The 18,184-nt window shown below is 48.4% G+C and overlaps 1 protein-coding gene across 1 annotated transcript in view; it reads left to right on the plus strand.

Moving 5' to 3' along the window:
- Positions 1-18,184, plus strand: part of LOC149334064 (solute carrier family 4 member 11-like) — a 58,094-nt gene that overhangs the window by 11,259 nt on the left and 28,651 nt on the right. Inside the window, exons 2-3 of the mRNA XM_089556183.1 lie at positions 3,539-3,579; positions 7,819-7,953. Coding sequence (XP_089412309.1) covers positions 3,539-3,579; positions 7,819-7,953 — 176 coding nt within the window. The remainder of the gene's footprint in view (positions 1-3,538; positions 3,580-7,818; positions 7,954-18,184) is intronic.

Raw genomic sequence — 18,184 nt, forward strand, 5'->3', positions numbered from 1 at the left:
TTGCAGCGAGTGAGTTCACGAGTTTTGACGAGGGAATTCCAGAACTGCTCATCTCTTCTTCCTTGCTTGTGCTGATTAGTAATCACTTCATCAATGAATTCTATATTTCTGCCTGGTTATTCCTATCCTCCATGCTATGTTATTTGCATCAATATTTGCGCGTCGTACTGAAACCCTTTGTAATGTGCTCCCACATGCCCCATTATTATGATATCGAAGTTAAAATTTTCTGCAATTGTCTCGAGAAGTTGGAATTTTTCGAAGACTGGCCTTCCAATGAGACGAAAATATTAGATGCGTCCTCTGAAGGACCTTAAAAATAGAAATTTAACCACAGGAGTTAGTATTTTGTTCTCCGCCTCTTGCGATGCGTACACGGTCTGTCAAAACCAAATAAGTGAGAAGCGTCGGTTTTCAGTGAAGAGCTAGGTGAATGTTTCGAGCTTTTGTAATGAAGACGCGCATAAATGTTCCAGTGTTGGCTCTATGCTGGCACAGGTGCAATCACGCTGGCAATGCATCAGTACACGAAAACTACATGGAAAAGTACTCCGACACACTCCATTGCCAGCTCGAGCTTCGGGACCACATAAAATGTAGAAAAATGGCATGCGGAAGCTGTGATACTCACGCGGTCTCCAAAGGTGCTATCTTAGCTCGTAAAACGCGAAACGCGGTCTCGAGTGCACTGCACTGCCATAAGAACGGCTTGTCGCAGGTTGGTGTGGTTTGCCTGTGCGCCAGCTAATGTGCAATGCTTCCGGGCGCGCGTAGCTCAAGAAACCAGCCTACCTTTGCGTTGTCTACTCTAAATGATCATATCCCCATCTAAGTGCGTCTTTACATGTGTTCTATTACTAGCGTATAATGCCCGTGTTTTACGGTAAAAAGAGTTTATAAAGACTAGATATTGTTGCTACTGTTATACACGTCAAGGGAGCAACTTCTGTGCCGTAGGAAGGAGCCACGCACTGACTAGCATTCGCAGCAAAAAGGGCTCAGAACTACGTAAATTTCTCTGGTGCAGGCTCTCACCCTGCTTTATTCTCCCAAGTGGAGCACTCTTAGAAAACTTTACAACTCCTACACCCCGTTACGTTCTCGTTTTCGCTTCAACTTTGTCTCAAAGAGCCGTGGCCCAAGCATTCAAATATTGAAAACAATGTACTTTCCGTTTGCATATCCATCAATCCAACGCGTGCGTATAGGTAAAGCGTGGATTCCTCAAATGCTCTACTGTTCTGTGTGCTCCGCTGATGGTATGTGTGCGACCAACTTGTAGCCACCTTGTTCACGACAGTGAGATACAAATTTCGCAATTGTAGCCAGGTGTCCTCTCGAGAACAGTAACCGGATTTGGTTTAAGCCATGACTGAAATTGTTGCTTGCGGAACAACGCAAATTTACGAAGGAGAGGAAGGTGACTGGACCGTTGTTATGCCTATCTGCAGTCTAACTCTGTGCCTTACTTCGTCGTGACGTTTTATTGCGCAAGCAATTACACTGTCTTCTCTTCTAAACGACAGAGGATTCACCTTGTGACGCCTCTAGGAGATTATTTGGCAGAGACACCGAGGCTTCACAAGTCGAAACGTGACCAGCAATCAGTAGGTAGCGGCAGAAGAGGGGGAGCATTTCTAAGAGGCGCATCGAGTGAGGAGAACAGTTAGAGGCGAGATTGTGCACGGAAAGCGGCAGAGGCGGTTAAAGCAAAATGGTAAAAGCGGCGTGGTGCATGTCAAAACATGCTCAGTGCGAGGGGCGAGAGTTATAAAAATCAAAGGGGGGGAGGAAGCGGCGCCTCTCGCCATCTATGAGCGTCAGCCGCTTACATCAGGCGGTGCGCGCGTCATCATCGCCTGACGATCACTCGTCGAGCTCTGATTCGTTGGCTAGATCATGCCACTCAGACGCGTTCCCAGCCTAAAACAGAAAAGCACCACGCTAAAAGAGCATCCTGCTTACATAGTTCATCGCGTGACAAATCTTATCGCCTTGTAATTTTCTTTCTAAGCCTCTCCGAAACGCTCATTCAAGATTTCGGAAAGCCGGCAGGACCATACCAAATGATTCGTGGCACAACATTTTGAGCTGAACTACGTGCCCTGCAGTACAATGGCCTATATACCTCGAGTTAAAAGTGTCGTCCGCCACGTGCGGCAAACGTACTCCCAAACTTACTCTCATCCGTTCAGCTGCTGTTTTGCCGCCCCGCGCTACGCTTTCCTTTTCTTCAAATCCACTGAGCTCGCCTTAACGATCATACCTTATCTCGCCTTCGTTTTGCATGCCTTGCTTTTCCCCGTTCTGTTTTCTTGATTTCGACTAGGATGTCATTAACATGCCTTTGTTCCCAGACCCACTCTGCTGTTTTCCTGTCTTTTGACATCACACTTAAACTTGTTTGCCATATCTCGCTTCATTGTTCTCTGCTTATCTCAACACATTTCATTAACTTTAAGTATTCTGCCTCAAAGCTGAGTGCCGGTAAGATGCAACTGTTGTATACTCTCCTCTTCAGAGATACGGGCAAACTGGGATTCATCACACCATGGTCTGGCAAAACCTTTTTGATTTATTGGAGTTTAATGTCCCAAAGCGACTCAGGCTATGAAGAACGCCGTAGTGCAGTGCTCCGGAAATTTCGACTACCTGGGGTTCTTTAAAGTGCACCGCCATCGCACAGTACATGGGCCTCTAGAATTTCGCCTCCATGGAAATTCAGCCTCCGCGGCTGGGATCCAACCCGCGTCTTTTGGGTCAGCAGCTGAGCGCCGTAACCACTGAGCCACCGCGGCGGGTAATCTGGCAACAGCGCTGCGCTCTTTCTTATTCTACTAGTTAAAATAAATTGGTTACTGCACTCACGTGCTCCGGATCGGCGGTCACTTCGTTCCCTAAGAAGATGTATTCCCTCCCAATTTTCAAATACTCGCTGGCTATAGTAAACTGCTGTTTTCTTTCGTGAATGCGCAACATCAATTTACGTTTCTTTCTTGTAATTCTTGGGCCAAACATACCTGTCTGTCTGCCTAGATCTTTGATCTTGCTTTGCAAAGCTATCACTGGGCTACCTATGAAGGTAATATCAGCGGACCATGGATTATTTAGGAATTCTCTATTGACTTTTGTCCTCAGTTCCTACCGATCAGATTATCTAAATATCTAGTGTAAGCACGTGGTGAATAGTACCAGTGAGATCGTGTGTCCCTGCCAGACACCATTCCGTGTCGTGACTTTACCTCTTCCCTTGTGAATGAATATGGTCGCTGTGCAACTGTTTTAGATGTTTTTCAGAACCCTTGTATGCCCTGTTTTTGCATTCCCGGCATAACAATAAAATAATAGTAAATAATGCTCAAGAAGCCATGAGCGATGACATCGAAGACTAAAACTGTAATTTACGCTTTACTCCTGATCTTTTTGGCTAGAGTTTGCCGAGCTGCTGCTTTGTTTCCTTCACGACTTTTAACTGGACCATACCAGGAAGGATAAGTCCCGCTGAGTAAAGCGGTTGGTTATTACCTGTCTTTTCCAGTTGACGGGGGCGAGGTGTCCCTGCTGGCTACTAAGCTGGAGGTGAGTGATGGCTGCATCGGACGCATTCATTCGCACAATGTAAGGTGAAAAGGTGGTACCAGGACTTCTCTCCTTTTTTTCCTAAAACTACTCCACTAGTCAGACTTGGAAGAGACAGTGTCCGAGCATATTTATTTACCTTAATGCTAACACCAGGTTACCTTGGAAAACGGCGCATGAGGCAAACCAAGCCATGGAGGACACATATACGAATGAAGAGCAAGCAGCCCCACTTTGAGAACGAATATCCCCGAAATCCAGCATAGCAATGTCATCCTACTCGGGGCCCAACGAGGCGCATTAGGTACTCGAATGTGGCATACAGGAACGGAAGCCGTACGCCCGCAGTTAATTGGTGGTAAAAATGCCGCAGTTTTCATTTTTCATATTATTGACAGTTTACTTTCTGCAAGTGCATCCCGGAAGAAGTTGTGCCCTTTCTTTACATCCGGCTAAGGCACATCCTCAAAGGCCAAACATAGAAAGCCAAGCATTAACGTTATTTTTAAAACTTAATCGTAGTTTGTTTATGATGCCTCATTAAAAGCTTTTTTTAACCGTTACACGCAAATCGACACACTACCCCCCAGGCATATCTATTCAGATATTACGTGGACCATTGACAAGAAGCCTTCAGGACGCGTGATTCAGGTTTTATGCTTCCAATGAAAACCCGGCAGCCTAAAAACCGCAATGTTTAGACATTTTAAATTTTTAGGGTGCCTTCATTAAGTGCTCGACTACACCGTCCAGTTACTTACCGTATGTCCTGAAGACGTTTGACCAAGGCTGTGGGTCAACTACATACGCAACCAGCAAGTGACGCCTAACTAGTCTGGAAGCTCGAAAAACATTGCCTCAGCTGTAACCGGTGAGCATAAAAGGGCAACAAAGATCCAGTGCCAGAACATATTTCAGGTAACTTATAGATGCATTTTCTGGAAAGAAGGAATGTAGCACAACACAAGCATTTTTCGTTAAAAATGCAGCCCAGTGATCGGAAATACGTGGAAGTGTGCCTCATGCAAGCAGAGTGCCCTAGTGTGAGAAAACTGTAATCATGTTTACTCCAATTCTTAGAGGCCTAAGCCTAAGCTTAGAAGCCTATAGTTCAAGAATTTGTGACCAAGTTCTGGTCGTTTGAAGACATTTTTGTCCGCTACAGCTCTCCTCTCTTTCGTCAGAAACAAACGTAAGCAAATTCCTCCTCTATATGAGTGGTTTTTGAAAATATGTACAGTAAGCAGCTAAATTCCGCTTACTTTTTGAGCAAGGACCCCGTGCAAAAAATAAATCCAACTTTAGCAGATATTCACTTCTTTTTATTTTTACAAAACAAAGACCGCATGAAAAAACTGTAGAACTAGGTTTTCTGATGTAAACGGAAGCAAAATATGTAGTGTATATACACGACAACAACGAGCAAATGAAAAGAATATCACGCGGCAATGCAAGCTCATAAAACTCACAAAGGTGTTTGCAAAAATGAAAATAAAAGGTTACAAACCGGCAACAACCTTTACTTTACTCTGAAGATCAGAATTTCAAATACATTTCAAGATATGAAACATAATAAAATAAAAGCCTAAAGCGAATAGAAAGCACGCTCCAGAAAGCTAAGTAGGCATGCGAATAAAGTATAATTTCATATTGTTCTTAAATTTCCCGCGAGAGATGAGAAATTCATCCTCTAGGCATATTTTGCCGTTAAGAATAATAGGCACCTGCTAACTTATCTTATTTATCGCATTGTGTAGTAAGTGCCCCTGTAGGTAATGTAGTTCGTTGAGTACTGAATTGGTAGCGTATACAGCGTCTGTCACACAGAGTAGTAAGTAATCTATGATTATTATGCTATCAGAATGGAGAGTCGTTACCTCTTTCGAGTCTTGAGTCCTGAAACAAAAGTCCTGAACGGAACGACCGTGAGGGATGCATTTTTTTTAGTAAAGCAGCTGCTAGAGTATATCGCGGAATTTCGCATATGCTTCAAATGTCCCAAGCGCAGTTTGTTTTCTCAATGAAGTATAGGGGTGCCTTTATTAGGAGTCCTAGGAGAAACCGAGCCATTCTGTAGGATCAGGCAGCGTATAAAGGCGTAGCAAGCACTAATAGACAGAGCAACTTCGTCGTTGTGAGGCGCAGCATTGTGTCGGAGCGTGACGGTAGCGGAATCTCTCACAGATTGCACACTACAATTTCCCCTGGTTGAAAAGGAGCCAGCCTGGCGTCTTAAGGGGAACAAAGAACAGAGGAGTCGTAGTACTGCTTCAGTCAGTTGACGTGGATGGTTTCTCGGCTACGGCGACGCAAGTCCTCAAAGGGTACAATGGGCTGAACAATGTAATTTACCAGAGGGGTTTGCTTGAGAACCCGGTAGGAACCATGGTATCGAGCCAGTAGTTTCCGCGAAAGGCAGGGAGTTGTGGGAGGCACCCAGAGCCACGCAAGGGAGTCGAAAGGCAAGGAGGTAGAGGCCTCGGAGGTATCGCGGTCATGTTTTTGCTGCAACCTGGTCTGCGTTGTGAACGAGCGAGCACCTGGCGTACCTGGCGGCGTCGGAGAGTGGCGTGGACTCGGAAATTTCGGGCCGATAGCGAAGAAGCGTATCCATCGTGCAGGGGGGCTCGCGGCCGTACAGAAGAAAGAAGGAAGAGAATCCAGTGGTGGCTTTCGTCGCAATATTGTATGCGTAGGTGACGAAGGGAAGTGCATGGACCCAGTTAGAGTGGTTGGTGCTGACGTACATGGCCAGCATGTCACTCAGGGTTCGGTTGAAACGCTCTGCCCAGCCGTTGGTCTGAGGGTGGTAAGACGAAGCGTTTCAATGGATAATGCGGCATTCCTTGAGGAGGACCTCAAGAGCGTCAGACAGGAATACGCGTCTACGGTTGCTGAGCAGTTCTTGAGGAGCGCCATGGCTAAGAAAGAGGCTCTTTAGAAGAAAGGAAGTGACGTCATGGGAGGACGCAGATGGTAACGGAGACGTTTGAGTACAACGTGTGAGATGATTGACGGCCACGATAATCCAGCGGTGACCCGCGGGATTGAGAGGGAGGTAGGCGTAGATGTCCATGCCATCGCGGTAAACCGGCGGGTAGGACAGGGCAAAGGCTGCAATGAAGCAGGCGAGGTGTGAGCCGGAGTTTTACGCCGTTGACAGGATGGGCAAGACCACAGAAAGTGGCGAGCAAAGCGATGCATGCCATGCCATTCCAATCGAAGACGCAGCGTCAGGCGCAGCGTAGTGTCGGCGCACGACGGTAGCGGAACCCGTAACAGTTGGAACACTACAGAAGAAACAATCGTTTCAAATTTTTAAGTGTACGGACTCCTCACAGAAAGACGGAACAATATTTTGAGATTGAATGAGCACAATTTTCTTTGCCGCCAGTTTGTTTCCACTTGCTGCATGGACGCCGAATTAAATAATTATTAACGCATCATGGTGCTACTTCTCTTCAAAGCGACCATCGATTTGAGGCGATATGAATCTTAGGCCGAAAAGTGTTGGCGGTAGTTTTTCGGACCGTCCAATATACCGAGAAAATAAGTATGCGTACGTCGAAGCTTGTCCTAACGACGCTAACTTCAGTGACCGCTAGTGGGGTGGTAAACGGTGATGTGTGGTTTAGTTTTGAGTAAGTGTGTGGAAGGGATGGGATACTGGTTGCATTTATTCCGCTAGAATCAAACGTGAAGCGTAAAGAGCGCGCACAGGGGATACTGCATGCGTTCACAGAGATAGCGCCTGCATAAGCATATTTTTCTGTCAATTAAAAAAGTAGGGAGCACACTCACTGACGTTGTCGAGCATCTGCTTCCAGAGAGCGTCCAGAGCGCGTGGTGTCTCTTTTCAGCCATAAAGGTGCTCAAAAGGCAGGTTGCGGGCTACGGCCTACAGCCTGCGTGTGATATTCTAGAGGTGTTTGGTACCGTTTTACGACTGTGCCTGCCACCAGTTGACAACGAATATTGCCCCAAACACCATGCACGGGCAATATCTAATAAGGCTTTCAATTTCAGTCAAGTACACTGGCACTGCACACAGGCGCATATCTATTTCGTACGTTGTGCTCAGCAGACAAAGTTCATTGCCACTGAGACACCCCTGCGCTTTGCACTTAGAATACTATTAAAATGCCTGACATTGTTTATAGCAAGTCGAACACTAGCAAAATGCTGCATCAGCCTTGGTTTCTTTGAATAAAGCTACCTTTGTTTGCACCGGTATTGCAGCGGATACCAATGAAGGACTTTGGAACGGAAGTACGAGCCTCCATGGATGTGGCCCAGTTCCTCTGCGACGCCACTTTGCTACTCGATGTGCCCGAGACAACGTTGGGGGACATCATGGACGCCGTTCTTGAAAAGGTAATGGCGTGGCCCTTCTCGCGAGGGCTTTAGTTTACTCAACCTGAAGAGGAAATGAAAAGCAGCGTTCCTTATTCGTCGCAGTCAAAGAATTATCTTTATTAAAATAATTTACCTTTTGCACCCGCTCGAGAGGAGTCCTCAGTCCAGGACACCTATGGCCATCGCTTACAACCAAGCCCTTTCGATTAGATTGAGCTGTTCTGAGGGGCGTATGGTTACAAGAGCCGTGTCCCAGAAGGGCATGGGGGCGGGGGGGGCGGGGGGGAGGAGTTATTATGGGCATGGTTAGCACCGAGGGGCAGGCCCAGAAGTGATGAGAGTTGGAGGTATATTCCCACATTCATTGTAGTAAGACGGGTGGAATGTAATTTAACCAGATATGGAACCAGAACGTTTATATAGTAATTTTGTTGGTTTGATGCAACATTTTAATTCGAAACATACCAATTTTATGCGGAGAGGAGTGAGACAGTCTCTTGCAATTAGGACGTCTCGAAGCTCTAATTCAAAGAATTTTGGCTGGCTAGCATGTCATCTAGAATGCTGCAGGTCGAACCTTCATGACAAATATCTGCACTGCGGAAAACCAGTGAGCTGGCGATGTGAGCATCGACAGAATGGATTCTTCCCACAATGCCACAGCATGAACCACTAAAGACGATAATAACGATACGATATGGATATATAGTTGTCATCTGAGTTAAGCTTCGAGGTATCAGAACGGAAACGAAAGAATACAGGCCGACAACATAAACTAAAAGAGCAAGAATTCTCATCTAACCCGGTACCTATAAGACAAACCAGTTATAGAGAAAACAAATATAGATAAATAAAAACAAAATGGCTAGTTTTACATTGGCACGCTGGCTGCGACTGCTCTTTAACCGTATTCTCTGCATTTTGGCACACAAAGCCCTGTAATGTCGTTAAACTATATTCTTTTCAGAGTTAGGTTTCAAAGGAAAGGGAAGGGGAGGGGGTGCGCGTGGTAAGGTTTAAGCTTATGTACACCAGTTCTCTGTGCCTTGAAAACGCGATTGCACCATATGTAACGACGAGCATTCTCCAAACCAAAGTGTACTAGCATAAAGGGCAAACTTCAGTAAGTAAAATACGTTGCGGGGCTAGTTGGGGATGCATTTTCTTTTATTAAAATTTAAACAGGGCTAACTTTTCACACGAATATACAGGTAGGCATGACAGGACGGACGCATAGTTGGAGTCTGTGCCCGTCCTGCCACGTCTATCTCTGTATTCGTCTGAAAAGCTAGCTTCTTTCTTCTTTAAATTTGAAGAAAAGGCAAGCATGGTTGGTTGGTTTATGGGGTTTAACGTCCCAAAGCGACTCAGGCTATGAGAGTCGCAAAAAAAAAGGCAAACTTCAAGTCTGCGAAGAAATTTGCGGCAGGTCATGCTCATCGGCCATGGTCTAATACATCCCTATAAACCACCAGATCATGGTTTAGTCGCGGCAACGATGACGAAACGTCAGCATGGTATGCACATCTCACAATGAGAGGTAATCCCGATACCTGAATTAACAAAAGCAACAACGAGGCACTGTGCTTTATGATGATCTTTCGCTGTGTGGAGCATAAAAAAACTATGAAACAAAAAAGGACCGTAAGCCTTTTGTTTGGCTGCGCCAGTGCATGAACAGTGAGGAAAGATAAAATCTTACCGCAGAAGGTGGATCACTGGTCAAAACGTTTTATGAACGCATTGCACGCTGCAGCCTCGCGAGTCCCTGCGCTGCCACACATCGTATATAAAGGACACCATTCCCAGCAGAGCACCCGCACAAAGCAACCAGAAGAGAGAGTGAATGCAAAACCACCTAGACTAGACAAGGCCTGTTCGCTCCTCCTCTCCACAAGGGCCTACGTCACACTAGTTGCCCGACCCGCCCGACCGGTCCGACCGCGAACGACAGTGAGAGTTCGGTGAAACACAGCACAGGCTCATAGAAACGCAGGCCTGTGGTTAGGTTAGGCAGCGAACGTGCTGACATTTCTCTTTTCCGGCTTCTAGGTTTTCGAGCTGCAGTGCGTCATACCGTATTCTCCTGGCTTGTGCACGTTGAAATCATGATGTGGTGCTAAAGAAAAGCACATTTGTAATCGCTGCAACATGGGCCGTTGCTGTGTGCCGGGGTGCCGCGGAAATTATGTTGGTGGCCCAAAAGTTAGTGTTTGGTTTTTCCTAAGATGAAGCTCACAGAAAAGCTTGGATGAGAGCAGTTCCTCGCAAGGATTTTACGCCAACCGTACATTCCAAGGTAGAAAGTAAAAACCTTCTGTAACTTTAAAAGTTGTTGAAGAATAGTTTCGGGAGAACCGGATGTAAATAATTAAGCTTTCTCATGCAGGTATGCGAGCTCCATTTCCATAAGCAAGACTTCATCACCAAGCTCTCACATGATGATAAACAAACAGGAAGAACCATAGAGCTCAACCGCGATCGTGTTCAACTTCAAAAGGGTGCAGTGCCTTCCGTGTTCCCCAATTGCCCATCATATCTTCCTTCTACACCTTCATGAGGGCACGTCGGGAAAATGTAAATTTTTGTAAATTGAAGGATGACGCCATTCAGAACAGCAGTCAGAAGAAGGCAGTTGCCAGGAAACTAAAAAAAATTAAAGAATTGAAATATTTTAATGCAGAGCACTCTGACCAATAAAATGTCCATAAAGTATTCATGTTACTGTTTTGCATGACTTCATTCATTTTGTTTATTTTAATGTCTAACACGCCATCCGCTTTCGAACATAACAAAAAAAAACGTACATTTATTTAAAAAGCAACCGAATGCATGAGATGTAGCAGGTACTGCATGTCATGCATTCTGCTTCATTCTGCTTTTCTGTCTAGGAAAAAAATATTTTGAAGTTAATATGAACTAAATACGATGAACTGAAGAGCAGGAACTATAGCTATGCAATGCTCTGTCACAAGTATTATCATGCAGCTATAAAAACGAAGCACTTAGCTCCAATACGAAGTATATTGTAAGGGCCACGAAAGATAGCATAAATTATAAATTAATAAGGAAGATATTTAGCAAAATTATGCTCGCGGTTAAAAAGCTGTTGTTTAGTCGCTAATCCATATTTATTGACTCACTTCTAAAGCCATTGTACCTCGGATAGTAAAAATGTGCGCTTAAAACTGCCGGCGAACCCCCGCAGTCCCGAGCGGAGGTCGGACAACTAGCGTGACGTCACGGAGCAAGCGGAGAGGCCTTGAGTAGTCTAGGTGGCTTTGGTGAATGCCGCTGAAAGCTTGCGATTCCAGACCTGATGCGTAGAACGGCCACAGGCAGCCAATGCGACCAGCATACGAGGCGGAAGATTGAGCGCTCGTTTTTGCGACTACCGTTTCTCTCCGTCGTGAGGTTTGAGCTCTTTTAAATATTGGACTCTTCGCATTCTTCCCTATGGTCGCCGCTCTGCCTCCCAGTAGTTGGCCATTGACAGCGAAATAGTTTCCGAGATAAAGCACGGCAGACACGTCATAGCCACATTTGTATGAATCCGCAGAGGTGGCGTGACGTAATTTTTTGCTTTATATAAGCTTGCGTTTCGGTAACAATTGCACATTTCCTACCACGTGACGCTAACCTATCCGTCTAGCCTGTCTTATTACTCTACTTCAGTACCCCTTTAACGACTGTACATTTCTGGAGACGCAGGAGATCCCTAGGCTTTAGGCTGTGAGCAAATGCGTCAGTTTTATTGACAGTCAACAGTGCCACTAATCCCTTAATCACACTAAAAAAAGGTGCATTGGGTGGCAGACTACAGATTTTTCAGGGTATGGGTAAACGGTCTGATAGACTTGACTTGACTTGATTACTTTGGGATATTCTTGGGACTTATGCTGGCCAGTTGGTGACATCACTCTTGGGGACCAGGGGAAGGGGTAGCGGGATGTAGGGAGGGGAGAACGAAGGGGGGGGGGATGGTCGTCGCCGCGACGGGAGCGGTCCGTGTCCTCGCAGGGGGAGGGATCTTGAAGTAGCGCCGCCGCCCCAAAAACAGCTCGCGGAGGGGAAGCCTCGGTGCACTGGGATAGGGTGCAAGCACCGGGCTGGGGCGGGGGGAAGCCACGATGCACTGGGCTGGTGTGCAGGCATCGGGCAGGGGGGAAGGCAGACTCCTGATCATGTGGCTGGGAGGAGCCGGAGGTCTAGAAGGGTCCAGGTCCGGGGGCTGCAGGTCCAGGAGGCCGCAGGCCTCGGGCTGTAGGTCCAGGCTCCTCGGGCTAGAGGAGGATGTCAAGGCCGGTCTCCTTGAGGTAGGCCAGCAGGAGCCGGCAGGCGGATAGGAGGTTCCGGGCCGGGAACAGCAGCTGGTCCTCCGTGTCTGCTGGCAGGCCGAGGGCACGGTAGCCTGCAAAGAGACGGCTACGAGGCAGAGCAAAAGTGGGACATGCACCCAAACGGTGACCCAGGGTGCCTGTATCCCCGCACGATGGACAGGCAGGGGAAAAGGCCATTCCCACTACGAACTTGCGTGTCGGCGTCCATGAGCATCCGATCCTAAGTCGCAGCAGGAGGGCACGTTCCCTGCGTGGGATCTTGTCTGGGAGCCGGTGGACAGGCCTGCACTCAGAGATACGCCTGTCAGGGTGCTTTGTCCTTACCGGCCGCCTCAATAGCTGCCGGGCAAAGTCATGCGGGGCCACTTTGGTGGTCACTGGCGACCCATCGTTGTGGGCCGCTTTGGCGAGGGAGTCGGCGTCCTCGTTGCCCTGGATGCCGGTGTGGCCAGGGACCCAATGAAGGGACACCTGGTAGCCAGCATCCTAAAGGGCGTGCAGGTGGGCACGCAGGACACTCGTCGATGTCTGCGAGATGTGGGGCCTGCTCAGCAGCTGGAGGGCAGGCAGGGAGTCACACAGGACAGCGACACGGTCAGGTGGTGTGGTGGACCCGATGAAGTCCGCTGCCAGGTGGAGACCCGCCAGCTCAGCTGCCGTGGAGCTGCCCCGGAAGGAGAGTCTGCAGGACCGGGTCTGCGGCAGTTGGGGCACCGCCAGAGGAGCCGCTGCTTGCCCTGTGGCTGGCAAGACCGAGCCATCGGTGAAGACGAGGGTGGTCCCTTTGCACTCTTCCAGGGAGGCAGCAGTGGTCTGGCGGAGTGCTGCAGCAGGGGAGTGACGCTTGGTCACTCAGTCAAGGCCAAGGGTGACCTGCAGAGGAGGTGGGGTTGGGAGGGGGGAGAACTGGGAGGCCCTGGGGAGGGCCAAGTGTCTCCACGTAGAGAGCGTGGAGCTTCCCCATCCTGGAGTTGGCGTTGGCCTGCAGGCGAGCACGGAGGGCCCCGCCATCACGAACGTGGGCGAGCTGGTCCGTGTGGGTCAGGCCCATCTGCAGGAGCAAGAGGTCCAACGGGAAGACGCCCGCCTCTGCCAGCGTGGCCGGGACCTGCGATCGCGGTGGAACCCCCAGGAAACTGCAGATCCATTTCCTGCGAGAAAGTTCCATGCGATTAAGGCGGTTGCTCCGGAGCGTGACTAGGGGGAGGGCGTACAGGATGGCTGATGTCGCCGCTGCCTGAAAGAGTCGGATGGCCCAGGTGGGGGTGCAGCCGTTGCCTCGGGCGAGGATGGAAAGGACTGCTCGGCCTACTCGGTCCATGTGAGACAGGAGGGCCTTGTCAGCAGGAATCCAGGACAGCCGGTGGTCGATGGTGAGACCAAGGTACTTCACCTGCGATTTCCAAGGGAGGTTAGTGCCGTCAATATTGAGGGTAGCAATCCGAGCCGTGGCTCGTGCTCCCCTCGGATGGATATACAAAGCCTCCGATTTCGTGGCTGAGAGACACAGCCCCTTGGTCGCCAGGAACTGCTGCACCCCGTTGAGGACACGCTGGAGGGCCTGTCTGGCAGAGGTGATCTGCCTCCTTGGAGCTCGGGCCCAGAGGGCGAGATCGTCCGCGTATACAGAGCAAAGAACTTTGTGGCGGCGGTCCCGCTGGATGGAGCGAGGGAGGCCTGCCATGGCCAGGTTGAAGAGGAAAGGGCTGAGGACAGAACCTTGAGGGACCCCGGTGGTGATGGGGCGAGGACTGCTCAGGGTGCGGCCAACCCGAACCTGCATAGAACGGTTGGACAGGAAGGAGGTTATAAACCGTCGGAGGTTACCTGTCACCCCCACCTCGTCCAAGCCCATCTCGATGGTGCTGTGGGGCAGACCGTCGAAGGCCGACTGGAAGTCCTGGAGGACAAGGATGGCAACGTCTCCTTGGAACTTCACTTCCTCGAGGGATGACACCATGTCCGCGATGGAGTCTGCGGTACAGCGGTGCCTGCGAAAACCTGTCTGGTTCTCGGGGAGGAAGTTGGAGGCCTCAGCGATCCAGGTGAGGCGCTGGAGTGCCACCGATTCCATGGTCTTGCAGGCAGCTGAGGTCAACGAGATAGGTCTGTAGGAGGACAGCTCCCTGGAGGGCTTGCGGGGTTTGAGGATAGGGACCACGATGGCCGTGGTCCAACTCTCCGGGAGGATGCCGCTCGACCAGATGACGTTAAACACGGTCAGCAGGCGGTCCTTTTCCGGGGCATCCAGGTTCCGCAGCATCTGCAATGTGAGCCCATCCGCCCCAGGAGCGCTCTTCTTTTTGGACCGATGGAGTGCCCTGTGGAGCTCGTGTGGGGTGATCGGGTGACTGCAGAGGGAGGTCGCGCCAACGGAACCTGCAACGACAGGAGGACATGGGATTGGACGCTGGGAAGGAGGTCCCAGTGGGGGGCCTGGACCCGGGTGGGCTGCCTTGGTGAGGTGGTCGGCCAGCTGCTCCGCCAGTGCCTGGTAAGACACCCCGTGGGCAATGGCGGCACCAAGGACTGGGTGTCGATTGGCCGCGACCTGGAGCAGGGACCGTAGGAGCCGCCAGGCCGTCGCAGACTGCCGTGCCGAGCGGATGGATTGGCAGACGCCAGCCCAACCCTCTCGAGCACGGCGGTTCGCCTGGCGACGGCAGACAGCATCAATCCGCCGGTAGGCCGTCCAGTCCACCGGCAGCGACATGCTCTCCGCCTTCCGCTCAGCTCGTGTTATGGCAGCTCGGAGGCCCAGGAGGCGAAGATCGGGGACAGGGGCCTGCACTGGGGTAGAGAAAACGAATTTCAATACTCTACCAGGGATAAAAAGCGAACAGATGCGATCATGAAGCATTCACCAATATGGCTGTACAAGAAGTACGGAGTACTGAGAGGTGTTTCGAAAGGAATTATGCCTCATCGCTTAATTTTAAAGAGTTTAATTTTCAACATATGGATAGAACTTAGGTCTAGACTAGAAATAAATCACAGAGCGGTTAGAAGATTACCCATGGGTACATACACGTGGCACCCACGGACGCAGCGACCTGAAAATGTGGAGCCGTGGTCGCCGCGGTGGTAGACGGGGCAGGCATCCCTTTGATTACAGCATCGGTTAAAAAGAGAAGCGCTAACATCGCTGAGGAAGTAGCTATTGTCCTCGCGTTTGTCGGGACGCAAACCAGCACCATAATTAGTGACAGCAAGATGGCCATCTGGAATCTGCCAAGGTAAAAGTGGCGGCAGAAACGAAGAAAATACTCGAATCCAGGGAGATTTTCCGCAAGATAAAATTATTTGGACCCTTGACCTCGATTCTGTACCGGGGAATGAAGCCGCGCACGCGCTCGCTCGAAACATCTATTACCAGGGAACGCCGAGCGGCTCGACGACCCGGTCCCCGAGGAGCATCTGAAAACCTTAAGAGATATTTTCGTTTGCTACAAACACAGTAGACAATCCTACGCCACACTACACAGACAACTGGACAACGAACAAGCCAGGAGCTCCAGGCGGACAACTAACCGAACCCACATTGGCTATACCTGCTTAGCATAGACGGCAGACAACACGACGGATGTAAACAATGCGCCCATAGAAGGACATTAAACCACATAATCTGGCAATGTCACTAGTCATCTGGGGCTGCCGCAAACATTCGTAATAAGGAAGCTTGGGACTCTTTCCTTCGAAGTTCTAAACTCGAAGACAACTAGAAGCCATCCATCTGGCGACCGAAGCCTCGAAGAACAAAGCGGTTCACCACACAGGCCTCCAGACGCGGAGCCCCCACTCCCTCCCGGGTCTGCGTACCTGAGTTGGGGAGGTAGTGGTGCCTGCTATATCGGTGAACAACAAATTTTCTCTCTGTCTGTGTCGGTGCTCAGGGAAACGCCACAAATTAGACAGTGCAGATAGATAGAAAAGAAATAGAAAAACAACCAGTAAGCACCGAAAGGCAAGGAAAAGAAAAACACAGGACACTGAACAGAGCACTTTGTCTACAGACCCGTTTCCTTAACCAGCATAACCTGTAAAATTGTGGAGCATGTAATATATAGTCGCCGTGTGGACCATCTAACCAAACACAGTCTCCTATGCACTAGTCAACATGGTTTCAGGCGTGGATTTTCCTGCAGTACGCAGTTGGTAGAGTTTGTTCATGGTTTAGCATCGGCAACTAAAAAGCAACAAGTTGTGGACTGCGTTTTCTTGGATTTCCGTAAAGCATTTGATGCGGTTGCGCACAGTCTTCTCTCCAAATTGAAGGCGTATAACTTGGATTTTAAAATAATTGCGTGGATTGCAGAAGGTATGTTGTTACGAAAACAGGCTGCTGTTCTGAACGGTATTGATTCACAGTATGCAGCAGTTACGTCGGGAGTTCCCCAAAGCTCAGTATTGGGACCACTTTTGTTTCTGTTGTACAATAATGATATTTCAATTGGCATACAGTCATTTATGATGTTTGCCGATGATTGTGTTGCTTATAGAGTAGAAAATTCCACTTCTGATTCGCAAATCCTGCAAACTGATTCAGATACCATAGCAGACTCTTGTGTGGGCTGGGACCTGTCGTTAAATATAAACAAAACTGCTCATGTCATCTTCGCAAGAAAACGTTGTAGTCATCCATATAGGTATAGAATTCATGATTTTACTCTAAACAAAACCAAGTCATTTAAATATCTAGGCGTCTTTTTTGCATCGAACTTACGATGGAATAAGCACATTAATTATATTGCGAATAAGGCAGCATCCCGTTTGGGTTTCCTACGGCGGAATTTTAGCCATTTACCAAGTAACTTAAAAACACAGCTGAATTTCAGTCATGTACGCTCGATACTTGAATATGGATGAGTTTGCTGGGACCCACACACATCTGATTGTGTAGGCAAGTTAGAGAAAATTCAGAATAGAGCTGTTAGATTTGTTCTTCTTAATTATAATCGGCAAATCAGTATGACGGAAAGCAAACGAAAACTTATATGGCAAGAGTTGAAGGACCGTAGAAGGTACATCAGACTGAAATTATTCCATGAGATTTATTATTTCAAAACTGGCATAAACCCCGAACAACATATCCAGGCAACTCATTATATCTCAAAGCGACTGCACCGCTGCTTGAAGGTCAGGGAATTTTCTTGCACGGGTGACGTCTTGCGTTATTCTTTTTTTGTTAGAACTGTTCGAGACTGGAACAGTTTGCCAACGGGTAATGTATATATCACATGTAGTGATGAACTTTTCCATGCGCTACAATAATTGTTTTATACTTCTACTGATGTCTGTGCCCCTCCCCTTTGCTGTAATGCCCTGCGGGGCGATTCAAGTAAATAAAAAATAAATCAATAAATAAAGTCCAGAACTTCATCAGTTAAACGAAAAAGAGCACGCTGTGGACACCTTCCCGAAATAGAAAAGAAAAATAAGAAGAAATCGATCTCGGATACTTCAAGAGGCAGCGATTTTAGATAGATTAAGGCGTCTTACAGCGTGAAGCTACAAGAAGGAGATTAACCATGATAATGACGCATGTGCTATAGTGGTCAGACTTTAGAAGATTTTGAGGGTATTTAAATAGACTGTGGCAGTATCCATCCAGATATCAACGAACACAGAGTCAGTGTCCCCGAGACCCACGGTTTCCAATAACAAAGGTAATTGAAGGTAACGGGAGCACTGTCCATCATCTCGTTTCGTTCTTTTATACAATGTCGCAGATATCAACAGGGCATTTTTAGTTTTATCATTACTATTATGTGAATCCATCTCCAGTAGGCGCTAGGTAAAAAGCAGCTGCTGGAGTGGTAGCGTAGAAGTGAATATATTATGTATTTCTAAAAGCAAAAATTGCTAGACAGTATCTTCACGTTTGAAAGATTCCTTGGAGCGGTATAAAA

The sequence above is a fragment of the Amblyomma mixtum genome, chromosome 8 (genome assembly GCF_055824585.1).
Source record: "Amblyomma mixtum isolate Tamu chromosome 8, ASM5582458v1, whole genome shotgun sequence".
Lineage (NCBI taxonomy): Eukaryota > Metazoa > Arthropoda > Arachnida > Ixodida > Ixodidae > Amblyomma > Amblyomma mixtum.